The sequence below is a fragment of the Oreochromis niloticus genome, linkage group LG15 (assembly GCF_001858045.2).
Source record: "Oreochromis niloticus isolate F11D_XX linkage group LG15, O_niloticus_UMD_NMBU, whole genome shotgun sequence".
In the NCBI taxonomy this organism is placed as follows: Eukaryota; Metazoa; Chordata; class Actinopteri; order Cichliformes; family Cichlidae; genus Oreochromis; species Oreochromis niloticus.
The window spans coordinates 22368643-22382089 of record NC_031980.2 but is presented as its reverse complement, the minus strand read 5'-3'; the positions used below and the strand labels follow the sequence as shown (position 1 = coordinate 22382089).

Sequence of the window (13447 nt, the reverse complement as noted above, 5' to 3'; positions counted from 1 at the left end):
ATCCTTTAATTAATGGGAGGGTCCAAAAGTTACCAAACTAATCACTTTTCCAAAATTTTTCCGAAAATAATATTAATTACAGATTTACATAGCAAAACTAGGTAAGTATATTCTTACTGTTTTTAAGAAAAAACAAAAATGAATACAAATTACGATTCATAAAAATTTAAGAAGAAAATGGCCACAACAGCCAGTCTGTGGGATTCAGAGATTGGCAGGGCTATATTTCATGGCTCAATGTCTATAAATACTTCACATTTTCTCCAGAGTAATCTGCTTGATAATTGAGAAATACACTTTTAAAAAACACTAATGTATTTTACATGTAGGTTTTTCCAACATACAGTAATAGAAAACATTTTAATATACATTTTTATGAAAAAAGAGCGATATATCCTCATTGAACCATGATCTGTTTGAGTTGAAATGGTTAGTAGTGGAATTAATAATGAGATATAAACAATGTTTGTTGGAATCTTTTGGTTTCTGACACTTTTGGGTAATTAAACATGCCCTGGTTCATCACTGCTGTACCTGAAAAACAAACAACAACAGTGTCCAGAATGATATTATGGACCTTGACCCGAAAGGCGGCATCAGGTTGAGGGTACTGAGTTGTCTTCTAAGAGCTCTTGTGGCATTCTTTTCTTTTTTCAGTGGTAAACAGTGGAGACAGTCCTAACAACAGCAGGCTACGGACAATTTTAAGTTTTACATTTTAAATAGGCTATATACATTTCAATGGGAGCAACAGGACGGTCAAATGTCGCTGATTTTACTACAGAGCAGGACGGATTGTAGGGTAGCAAACATCGGACATGCTTTCAACACTGCAGGTTACCTGGTGTAACGTTTTTCAGCTAAAAAGAAACATGGTCTGACTCCTACCTAATGATATAAAGAGTAACTGAAGGTTAAATGCAGCTAATATGTTTTAAGACAGGCACTCACACCTCCGCTCCGCTGCGTCTCAGCCACCATCGCTCTGGCAGCAACGGCGCTAGAGCCAGAGTAGGGGAGAGCCGAGCTGGAACAAACCATTTTGGGAGGGGGGGTTATCTATACTTTTGTTGTTAAAGTGTTACGTCTCAACCAAGTACTGTATGGTTTTTATATTTTTAGCTGTGTGTCACACAGACAGCAAATATTGTCCAAAAACAGTAAGAAATCTTTGGGGGTGCTTTGATTCATTTTGGGCTAAAATCGCCCCTGGCGGGAACAACTGAGCTGTAGGTGCTTTTTTACACTGTGCAATATTTGCAATATTTGTTTTTTGTTTTGTTTTTTTTTCTTATATTCGACTGTGCAATAATCACTGTGCAATATACTCACTCAAATGAGCAATCCTAATTATCCAAATTGTATATTCTGTATCTATATTTATGTGTATATGTGTATATATGGTGTATTTATGCTTATATCCTTACTCTCATTCCCCTTATTGTATCTGTAACATGCAACTTCTTTCGGTGCTTTGCTACTGGAAACTGAATTTCCCGGAGGAACCCACCCGAGGGATTAATAAAGATTCATCTAATCTAATCTAATCTAATTTTGGGAACATCAGAATAGCATTGTTGCATTTTGCAGAGGCATGATCTTCAACATGAAGCTTTAGGATGGTCAAGAGATGACGTGAGCGCATTAACAGAAACTGAATGCACTTTAACCTACCTTAAATATTATTCGTTTCATTGTTTAAGATAGTGGATCAAATGTAATGATCCAGAGTTTGCAATTGTCTCTCCTTCTCTTTTACAATCCTTGCCAATTGCACATGTTAATTCATAGTTTCTGATGCTTATACAGTGATTGATTTTTGACTTTTGATTTAAATCAGTAACTTTTGCAACTTGACATCTGATATATTGCAGGGTCATATGTTCATTACAGTGTGAACAAAAACTGAGGCTTCTCGTCATAATATTTGGGATGTGTATGGGATTGTTTTTACATTTTTTAAAAACTTTTCTAATACTTGGAGATGCGTAATTAAACTGCTCATTGAGTCCCGTATATGTTGAAGAAGGAGGTCTTCACCAGCGTACATTGAGGCAATTTCCCAGTAAGTGACCCAAACTCCCATTGTGTGAGGTCTGTGAAGTCTCAGAACTCACAATCAGAGTGTTTAATGATTCCTTAGAAGAATCAGTCTCTTTGGTCCAAAGGGCACTGATTGTCTTTTTTTCCACTCTGTAAAACTCCTTCTTGTTGTTCTTTTTTGAGACGTTCCTGGTAAATATTTGTCTTAAATTGTTTTATCTTTATTCAGTATCTGCAGTTTGAATCAATTGTCAAAATTGCTGAAATCAAGAAAAGTGCATTTACACTCATAAACGTGTATGTATCAGAAAACAGACAAAGAAAAAAAAAACCTGGGAACATAACACGAACTACTGTATAATCCAGCAAACTCATGATACACACCCTCAGCAGCCATGTTATTAGGTATGTCAGTTCAACTGTTAGTTAATGCAATTATTGAATTAGCCAACCACATGTTAGTACAGTATAAAACAATTTGGTGTCTAAGTTTCACTTTTAGTTGGTGACGTTCCTCTTTCATACATATTTGAAAAAAATTGAAGTAATTTGATTGAAAACATTAATGTAATGCACGACATTATTCAGTAAAGTGAGACAGCTAGAGTTCTGACAGACAACAGTACAAACTGTTTTTATGAAATGATTCAAATGAGAAATGCATCAGCTCAGAAACAAATATCGCTATTAGTGAAGTATGAGTAGAAATGATAGAAGTGTGCACAAAAACAATGAGAAAGGCTAACATGAGTGGGGAAATGTGTTACTGATTTGAGAAGTGTATTAAGACGGGTGAGAATTGTACCAAAGTGACAAAGACTAATAAATGGAGCGTAAAATTATTTCCAAATTCACTTCATAAGGCAATTGCATACAATATAATCTATTAGTTTAGCAAAGGAAATACAAGTATGCTGTATAGTGCAGACTAGGACCTGGAGCACCACACCTGCTGCAGCATCAGGAGTTGTGCCTTTGAGTCTGTCTCGCTCTCTCTCTTCAACCCACCTGCCAGACATTAAGCAATTATTTCACCACTGCAAAGGTCACAGACTAGTGTGCTAGCTGTGGTTTATATACAGCATCCTTGCCTTTTGACAATGCCAAAAGTTTACTTTAGCTGAGAATTTTCAGGCCATGCCTGTTTCAGTTCAAATAACACATTTTTGATATTTTCTTTTAAGGTCATGGGGATAATAGATGCTGTTTTTATTCAGTTGAAAAACTCTGTCTTCTTATTTGGGGTTGTGACAGCGCTCCTGCTCATCTTCTTCATAGCTTCTTCAATCTACAGTTCCCAAAGAAATGGAAAGGAGCCTCCAAGATCCAGAGCAATTCCTTTGGTTGGGAATCTACTGCAGCTGGACCTGCAAAAACTTTACTGGAGGTGAGAGGTTTTTTTGGTCAAGTTTAAGGTGTTTTCTAGAACACAAAAACAACAAAACTGCACAAGCAAACATGGACACTGTGACCTGGCACAAAGTGGAGGGTAACAAAGAGATTGAGAACAAAATGGCAATGACCTCTTCCCTTTGCTCTAAACACAAATACTGAGGAAAAAGTAGTTTTACAACAAGCTAAAATTCAAAAGCCACCTCATGTATTTCAGTCAATCACCACTAGACCATAAAATGCCAGAAATGATGTATAATTTCCAAAGTAGTTAAACTAACACAAAGTTGAACTTTGTGTGGTGATTGAGTGAATCATCACCTCTTGACTCTTCATCAGAGCCAACAAGAGCCTCTGTCTCTCTTCTTTCCTACAGAACCACCACTTTTTCAGTCCCAGATAAATGGCAGTGAAAACTGACCAATATTTCTTGAATAGCTGAAAAATATGTTAATATTTTTGCTCAAATCAAGAAAACATGAAACTTGAAAAAGAAAAAAGTTAGAAAACCTAAACTGCTAGATCACAGCAACTAGGATCGCATACAGTCGTTTCTCAGGACGTGGACATGACTGTTATTTTATAGTATGTTATAGTTCAGTCCATATGGCTGCTCTCTGGTTAGAGAGCCAATTGTATTCTCTCAGAGGTCTCTTCTTCTAAGATAAGATAAGATAAGATAAGATAAGACTTTATTGATCCGACGGTGGGGAAATTTGCATGTTACCACAGCTCAGGCACAGATAGCAGAAGGATACAAAGACTATACCACGAATATAAAGTCAAGAAATACAAAATAAATAAGAGAATACAATATACAATACAAATCTCAATTTTAGAGTCATTTTAATGAGCTGCTTCAGTTTTGTAACCTTTAAACATTTAATATCACTGCCTTTGTTACAAGTACATTAACATGACCCAATTTTGATCAAACTAATTTGGATTCAGCCACTAAAACTAATTACTAATGTTTCGTTCTGCAGTGCAAGTAAATGTCTAGAACCTGCTTTTTCATAAAATAGGAAATATTAGCATTAAAGTGTCATTTTGATTAAAGAGCTTGCACATACTGGTGGATTAAGCATTACAGAAGCATAAAAATTATTTTGGTAATTACCAATACTGGGTTTTGTGTCTCCTTCCCCATTCAAACCAGGGATCTTTTGCATCTTAGGAAAATGTTAACCAGTAAACCACTTGTTGTTGTTGTTGTTGTTGTTGTCGTCATTATTATTGAAACTAAAATGCAAAAAATCTCAGTCAGTTTTCATATCCAGGAAAATCAATACTGGACCATGTTAGATTTTTTTTTCTACACTTCAATTCTACCTTCTTACTGGGAGCACTTGTGGTCCTCCTGCTCATCCTTTTCGCTTCCTTATTTAGTTTCAGTACACAGATGCCTCCGGGACCCAGACCACTTCCCTTGCTAGGGAACCTGCTGCACTTAGACCTGAAAAGACCTTACTACACATTACTGGAGGTGAAAAGGTTACTGGACTTCGTTTCTGTTTTGTAGACTCAGCTCTCCAGGTACTGTTTCACCATTCTTTTGATATGCATGAATAAAAAAAATTTTCCTGCTCATAGTTATCCAGGAAATATGGATCAGTCTTCACTTTGTATCTGGGACCAAAAAAAGTGGTGATTCTGGCAGGATACAAGACGGTGAAGGAGGTGAACTTGTTGACTATGATGAAGTGTTTGGAGACAGAATTTCATTGAAGGTTTTGGATGATTATAGCCAAGGACATGGTAATAGAGAATTTCACCAGATTGTTCTCATATTTTTTGCATCCATCATCCTTACACTGTGTGGAAGTTAAACTACTTTTTAAACACTTTGTCTCAGGGCTCTTGTGGTCCAACGGTGAAACCTGGAAGGAAATGAGGCGCTTTGCACTGACTAATCTGAGAGACTTTGGGATGGGCAAGAGAGCATGTGAGGACAAAATAATTGAGGAATGTCAACACCTGATTGACATTTTTGAGAATTTTAAAGGTAAAGTTTGTTGAAACTGAGTTTTACAATACACTAACTGGAATGCTACGTGTATTTAACTTTTTTTTTTTTAATTTCCCTTTCCACAGGAGAAGCTTTTGATACGACCCATCCAATTAACTGTGCAGTCTCTAACATTATCTGCTCCATTGTCTATGGCAGCAGATTTGAATATAATGATCCTGAATTTACATCGATGATAGATCGAGTGAATAGAAATGCTAAAATTCTGGGCTCTCCTTCAATACAGGTATTAGTTGTGATGCTTGTGACTGACTTTAAAAGTGCTTTCAAATCTGTCTCTGGATAAAGACAAAAGAACTACATACTAACGTATCAAGTTTGACAGCTGTACGACATGTTTCCATCACTCTTCAAGTGGACTGCTGATAGGAAGGAATTCTGCAAACTGACTGATGCCAGTATGAAACAAAACAGAGCCATCTTCAGTCGTTTAAAAGAGACTCTGAATCCACAGGTCTGCAGAGGCTTTGTGGACGCCTTTCTGGTCCGGAAGCAAAATCTGGAGGTTAGCATTGCCATCACCATTCAAATTGGTTTTGTTGAATAATTAATTGAAGCAAAAGATCAACCTGTAAATAACCCAAAATGCAGAAGCACTCTGTGACAAGCTAAGTACACTTTTATTGCTTCCATAGGAATTAAAAGGATAAGTAGACACCAGATGCTAATAATAAGAACACTTGATTAATTGATCATCAAGTGTGACACCCTCTATAAAAGCAGGTTTGTTAGTTTGCTGCTTCATTCAGGTGTGTCTGCCTGTTTACACAATCCCAAGGATGAAAAGCAACAGCAATCATTTTAGAACAAAAAGAAAACGTTGCTGCCCATTAATCTGGTTAATGGGTTAGAAGGCCATATCTAAACAATTCAAAGTCCATCATTCTACAGTGATAAAGAATATTCACACATCAAAAAACAAGACGACTGCCAATCACAAGCGGACATCCCAGGAAATTCACCCCAAGATCAGATTGTGTAATGTTCAGACAGACTCTGTGGGGGGGTGTGGGTGTGTGGGTGTGTCATAAACCCGCAAAACTAAAGAAAAATGCGCCGATGTGAGAGGATGATCAAGTCCTACACTCCAACAGTTACTTAATTTTTCAGATACTGCTTCTGCATTTTAGATTTTGTTAAAATATTAATGGTGCAAAATGCAATGAATTGTTGTTCAGTTTAAGTTGAATTATGAAATATTTAAATGTGGTAAGAACCTGGTGGATTTAAAAAATAAATAAATAAATAAATTATATCCTGTTATTTAAGACCTTACTTGTATACATTAATGATACCATGACTGTATAGATTACTATACCTACCATGCATGAAAGATTAACTTCTTGTTGTGCTTCTGGTCCACCAAACTTACCTGTTACCTTGAAGAGTTTAAGAATAGTTTCTGCAGTGTTTTTTATTGTTTATTTGTTTGTTTGTTTTTGGTATGTAAAACCAGCATTTGCCCCCTTTGTTTTCTGCATCTAAATCCCGTTCAGACTATCAGACTAAGTAACTTTATCGTTAAATGTACATGTCTGTAGGAATCTGGGATTACCAACAGTCACTTCCATGATGATAACCTGATGATAACAGTCATGAATCTGTTTGCTGCCGGCACTGAGACAACATCAACAACACTGAGATGGGCACTTCTGCTTATGGCCAAGTATCCAAAGATACAGGGTGAGGGTCCACAATGTGAATACATTAAGACCATCAAAAACAGGAAATGACCCTCATGCATTTGAGTATAGTGGAATCTTGTAGTTAGTCTAACAGGGATGAAATGTGTCCACTGTGCTTTTTTATGCTCCAGATGAGGTCCAGGAGGAGCTGAGGAGGGTCATAGGAGACCGACAGGTGCAGGTTGCTGACAGGAAAAACCCACAGTGAACCCACGTCCTCATTTTAGGCTTGGGGGGGTATCTATACAACACTAAAACGTTTTTGCACCTGTGTGTGTGGAGTGAAGCTGTGGAAAAGACTAAGTGAAGAACTGAAGCAATGTCCCAGCATGACTCAGTTTTAAAGGTGGTTCAAAAATATGTTTTTTGCAAAGTACAGGGAGGAGGTAGGGCTCTAATTGGGTGTTCTCACCCACTATTTTCACAATACCGTGGTGTATATATGTGTGTGGGTTCAGAAGTAAGTCTGTAGAAGTGTGTGTGTGTGTGTGTGTGTGTGTATATATATGTGTATATGTACACACACGTATATATGTGTATATGTACACACACGTATATATGTGTATATGTACACACACGTATATATGTGTGTGTGTGTGTATATGTATGTATGTGTGTGTGTGTGTGTGTGTGTGTGTGTGTGTGTGTATATGTATATATCAGAAAATTGTTAATCTTTTGAGGTGTCGTTAATGGAATATATATCATTTAAAAAAAGATAATAAATAAAAACAAGAACTACATGTAATGTAATTCTAATGAAGAATTTATGATGGGCAGGGCATAAGCAGGAAGAAAAAGTGTAGATTATTAATTACTAAATATAAAAATATTTATAAAATATATCAAATATAAATAAAATAGTCGAAAGGGGGTGGCATTAAATAATGCTTCTTTGTACTCCTTTTTGAACATGTAAGTTATTTATAATTATTGTTGCTTTGTTTTCCTTTTGTTCTGCTTTCTTTATTTGTTTGTCTTTTTTTCTGTGTTGTTGTTTTTGTACTATTTTAACATGCTCAAAATAGAGATTCAATACACTACAAATACAAATACAGAGTGTGATTAAAGTGGTGGCTGGATTCTTTCACATTTTGAGAGAAGCCAGTCGAGTGTAATAACAGATTAAATGCATGTTGAGGCTGTCATTTTTAGCATCTACATGGATGTTAAAATGATCCAAATATATTTATTTTATCTGAGCTGGACACTAAGTCAGATAAAAGGTCTGAGAAATCAGACAGAAATGACTACAAATAAGACTGGTTTTGGCACTTAGGGAGTCATACTAACTATTAGAATCCTCTATGTGTGGGCGTTGATTCATTTAAACTAACATAATCATCCTACTGTAACCAGGTTTCTGCTAATTGATTTGTTGGTCAATTATTAACTCATGTACTGAGAGAGACTTGGAAGAGAGAGACCTAATGTTTAACAATCCACATTTCACTATTTTACTCTTTGGTGCAGATGTGGATACAGTATTGTTCTTTCTTTGTGATTTTTTTTTTTTTTATGTCCTTCCATAATGGACCCTGCATGGTATTCGGATAGAGGAAGTGGCTGACATCCAGAAATCCTACCAGTGGCTGGACAAAGCCGGACTGAAAGACAGCCCAGAGGCACGAATCATGGCAGCACAGGAACAAGCTCAGAGCACAAGATCCATAGAGGCTGGGGTCTATCACACCAGGCGAGAGCCCAGCTGCAGGCTGTGTAAAGATGCCCCTGAGACAATCCAGCAGATAAGATGCTAGCAGGCAGGGCATACATGGAACGCCATAACCAAGTGGCCGGCATAGTATACAGAAACATCTGTGCCAAGTATGGCCTGGAAGTCCCGAGGTCAAAATGGGAGATGCCCCCTTGGATGGTGGAGAATGACCGAGCTAAGATCCTGTAGGACTTCCGGATACAGACGAACATAATGGTGGTGGCTAACCAACCGGACATAGTGGTGGTTTAAAAAGACGGCCGTAGTAATAGATGTAGCGGTCCCAAATAAGAGCAACATCAGGAAGAAGGAACACAAGAAGCTTGAGAAATACCAAGGGCTCAGAGAAGAGCTCGAGCAAATGTGGAGGGTGAAGATAACAGTGGTCCCAGTGGTAATCAGAGCTCTAGGTGCGGTGACTCCCAAGCTAGGCGAGTGGCTCCTGCAGATCCCAGGAACAACATCGGTGATCTCTGTCCAGAAGAGCACAGCCCTAGGATCAGCCACAACTCTCAAGCTCGAGAGGGCGAGAGGATAGATAGAACTGTCCTCTTAAGTTAGCATGGCAACCCTGAATCTTAATCCTAAAATCTACCTAAAATTATTTAAATCAATTTAAAAGTTTTTAATACATATACTCACTTCTGTCAAATAAAATTATTCTGACATCCAAGTAGACATTTTTATTCTGTGTTTAATTTATTTTGTTGGTTTGTAATGTTTTTTACAGACCAAAGTATCAACTGCAGCGTTAATGATTTACTATTTCTTTCATTGAGGACCTTTGCTCTGTTACTGCCACACCTTGTATTATATGCTGCACAGTATAGGACTGGAATTTGGCAGACAACGCAAAAAGCATTAAATCTCTGGGTACACAGAATTCATAGCAGAGAATTTGTTTCACAGCCATGGGGATATCAGAGGTTTTTCTCCAGTCCCTCAGTTCTGCTTTCTTGTTGGGGGCACTGACGGTAATCCTTCTCATCTATTTTATCTTCACTCCAAGCTTCAATTCTCAAAAAAACCAAAAGGGTCCTCCAGGACCCAGACCACTTCCTGTGCTGGGGAACCTGCTGCAGTTGGACCTGAAAGGACCTTACAAAACATTGCTGGAGGTGAGGAAGTAATTGAACTATGTTGCAGATACAGTTCTCCAGGCAGTTTTTTACCTTTGGTTTCTTTGGTGTGTGTGAAAATATGAACATATTCTGTTCTTAGTTATCCAAGAAATATGGATCAGTCTTCACGGTATATCTGGGACCTAAAAAGGTGGTGGTCCTAGCAGGATACAAGACAGTGAAGGAAGCACTTGTTGACTTTGATGATGTGTTTGGAGACAGAAGTCCAACGAAAATTGTGCATGAATTAACCAAAGGGCATGGTAAAGGAATAATATTTTTTCTTAAAATCTTTTAGCTTTTTTTCTATTTTGGTACTGTCAAACTAAAATATGACCACTCTCAGGAGTTTTGTGGTCCAATGGTGACTCATGGAGAGAAATGAGACGCTTTGCATTGACTAAACTGAGAGACTTTGGAATGGGCAAGAGAGCATGTGAGGACAAAATAATTGAGGAATGTCAACATCTCATTGAAGTATTTAAGAAATTTAAAGGTAAAAGAAATGATCGCATTTGTTTGAACTGAACTGAATTGATGGTCCAATTACTTACACTGACTGTCTGTGTTTGTTTTGGTACAGGAGAAGCTTTTGATACAACCCAAGCAATTAACTGTGCAGTCTCTAATATTATCTGCTCCATCGTCTATGGCAGCAGATTTGAATATAATGATCCAGAGTTTACATCTCTGGTAGATCGAACAAACAGAATTGTCCGACTTGGTGGAAGTCGCTCAATACAGGTATTGATTCCTACTTTGTGAGACTTATGGAGTGACTGATTGTTTTAAGGTACAACTCAATAACCTTTGTAAATGAAAAATGGCAATTTATGTACATTTATGTATATTTAATGATTCACAGATGTATGAAATGTTTCCATCAATCCTGAAGTGGACTGCTGATAGGAAGGAAGGTTTCAAACTGGCTGCTGCCAATAAAATGCAAAACCTTGCCTTCTTCAGTCGCTTAAAAGAGACTCTGAACCCACAGATGTGCAGAGGCTTTGTGGACGCCTTTCTGGTCCGCAAACAAAATCTGGAGGTTTGACTTTCTATTATCTTTCAACTTTGTGTTCAGGAATAAATAACTTAAGCTGATGGTGAAACTGTGCCGTATCCTGCTCAGCTATGGTTAAGACAAAACAACTGTGTTGCATCCTAATACTTTTCTCACCCAGCAGATGTATACGAACACTATTGATCATTTGTAATTGTGCTTCTGGTTTATGTTACATCCTCATTACTGTTTGGTGCCTTGACACTTCTTTTTCTACTGTGCAACCCCCATCCAACTTTGGGATTAATTGAGTGACTTTGCTGTTAAATGTCTATGTGCAGAAATCTGGGATTACCAACAGTCACTTCCATGATGATAACCTTTTGATAACAGTCATGAATCTGTTTGCTGCCGGCACTGAGACAACATCAACTACATTGAGATGGGGACTTCTGCTTATGGCCAAGTATCCAAAGATGCAGGGTGAGGAGCTCAAATAATCCACAACTTGAATACACTTTTACTGGAAATCAAAGGACACATGTCACAAGAGCAATATCACAATAATAGTACATTTATTAAATATACTGGAGTGTTATCGTCAGTGTAACACAAAAGTAATGTGTCCACTGTTCTCTTTATACTCCAGATGATAGTCCAGGTGATTCTAATAGGAATGAAATTCAATTATTGTTACTTTCATACTCCAGATGAGGTCCAGGAGGAGCTGAGGAGGGTCATAGGAGACCGACAGGTGCAGGTTGCTGACAGGAAAAACTTGCCCTTCACTGACGCCGTCATCCATGAGATACAGAGACTGAGCAGTATCGTCCCCACTGCACTCCCTCACAAAACCACCCGAGATGTCACTTTTCAGGGTCACTTTATCGAGAAGGTAAGACTCATTGTTATCTATTCGATTCTACTCGGCACCAAGCCAACATGTTTTGAGATAATGTAACTACATCCTGGATCGTCCTGTGTCAACTTTGAGTTGAAGTGCAAAAGTTCTAAAGATACGAAAAACCTAAATGCAGACAGAAAAAGTACGCATGAGTGGGAACAGTTGTTATCAGTTTACTGAGTGCACAAAACAGAAGCTTGATGGCATGTTGGATGGGCAATCACAGGAATACAGGAAAGTTTGAAATTGAATCCAAATCAAAAGTATGTGTTGTTTTTGTGTTCTCTTCTTAGTATGTTTTGTACCTTGTGCATGTCTGAAATCAGCTGTTATCTGCAGGGAACCACAGTGTTTCCTCTCTTGACATCTGTCCTGCATGATCCAAATGAGTGGGAGAGACCACACAGCTTTTATCCTGCTCATTTCTTGGACAAAGAGAAAAAGTTTGTCAAGCGAGATGCCTTCATTCCATTTTCTGCAGGTTTGTGAGTTCAGCCATTACCACTGAGGTACATCTCTTCACAGGACAGTTGATTATTGTTCATCTCTTGCAGGTCGCAGGATTTGCCTGGGAGAGAGTCTGGCCAGGATGGAGCTCTTCCTCTTCTTCACCACCCTCCTGCAGCATTTTCGTTTCACTCCTGCACCTGGAGTTTCAGAAGAAGAATTAGATCTGACTCCAGTTGTGAGCATTACTCTCAGCCCTTCGATTCACAAATTATGTGCTGTTTCGCAAATGTGAGGAAGAGATGGTCTTAAAAAGCTTTTGTTGCCCTGCGAAAATAAATCAGCCTAATTTTTGTCGGAATATTACCTTTTGTCCTGTTGTTTCCTTTATTTCAGAGTCACTGATTTACAAAATCTTTAGTTCATTTGTTCCTTTAGTTTCAAGGTAATTTTATTAGCCCAGTCTCATGTAGGTAAAGATGTCATATCTGCGTGTTGGCTTTAGAATAGTCTCTGAATCGCTGTCTGTAAAGTTTTGATTGACAATAAAGGCAGAATGTTTTGATTACTTAAAAATGCTACACCAGCACATGTATCACTCTCTCACTTGCTCTTAAAGATGTAACATGTTAAACATGTTTCTCCACAATAAAGATCAAATGCTGCACCAGTGCATGTCATACTCATTACTGCATCTCTAGAGAGGACTCCTTCAGTTTCTTAGTAAGTACTCCCATGCCACGCCCCCTGGTGGTTGTAGAAGTTTACTGATGGGTTGACAAAACATCACTGTTACCATTGTTGGTTCAGCAGTGTGAGAGAGAAGGAGAATGTCTGAAATCGATTGAAATCTATCGAGGTTTATTTGTCTCAATGATTTGTTTCTTCATTATTTTTTGGGATAATTGAGGACATAAAATGGTTTCCAGACTCTTTGGGCCAAGCTTGGGCCAAAAAAAAAAAGGGCAGAGTCGGCTTTTCCTACTGAGGCGGCTCAGGTCCTTCAATGTTGGTAGGAAAATGCTGACCATGTTCTATCACTCGGTGTTGGAGAGCGTCGTGTTCTTTGCAGCTGTGTGCTGGGGAAGTGGGGTGAAGACAGCTGATGC

At 38.1% G+C, this 13447-nt stretch overlaps 2 protein-coding genes across 2 annotated transcripts; both read left to right on the top strand.

The window, feature by feature from the left end:
* The first annotated feature begins 3056 nt into the window (after positions 1 to 3056).
* Positions 3057 to 7646, top strand: LOC102080157 (cytochrome P450 2K4). Its single transcript, XM_025899157.1, is given in 9 exon segments — positions 3057 to 3430; positions 4825 to 4921; positions 5029 to 5118; positions 5121 to 5193; positions 5291 to 5440; positions 5530 to 5690; positions 5790 to 5969; positions 7006 to 7147; positions 7281 to 7646. Coding segments are annotated over 9 exon segments (1170 nt in total). The 5' UTR covers positions 3057 to 3230; the 3' UTR covers positions 7358 to 7646.
* Positions 7647 to 8598: 952 nt separating this feature from the next.
* LOC102080076 (cytochrome P450 2K1) lies at positions 8599 to 13008 on the top strand. The gene is made up of 9 exons (XM_019345719.2): positions 8599 to 9984; positions 10088 to 10250; positions 10334 to 10483; positions 10571 to 10731; positions 10853 to 11032; positions 11329 to 11470; positions 11698 to 11882; positions 12231 to 12372; positions 12446 to 13008. Exons 1-9 carry the CDS (start codon positions 9778 to 9780, stop codon positions 12631 to 12633), a joined length of 1518 nt encoding a protein of 505 aa, XP_019201264.1. The 5' UTR covers positions 8599 to 9777; the 3' UTR covers positions 12634 to 13008.
* The last annotated feature ends 439 nt before the right edge of the window (positions 13009 to 13447 follow it).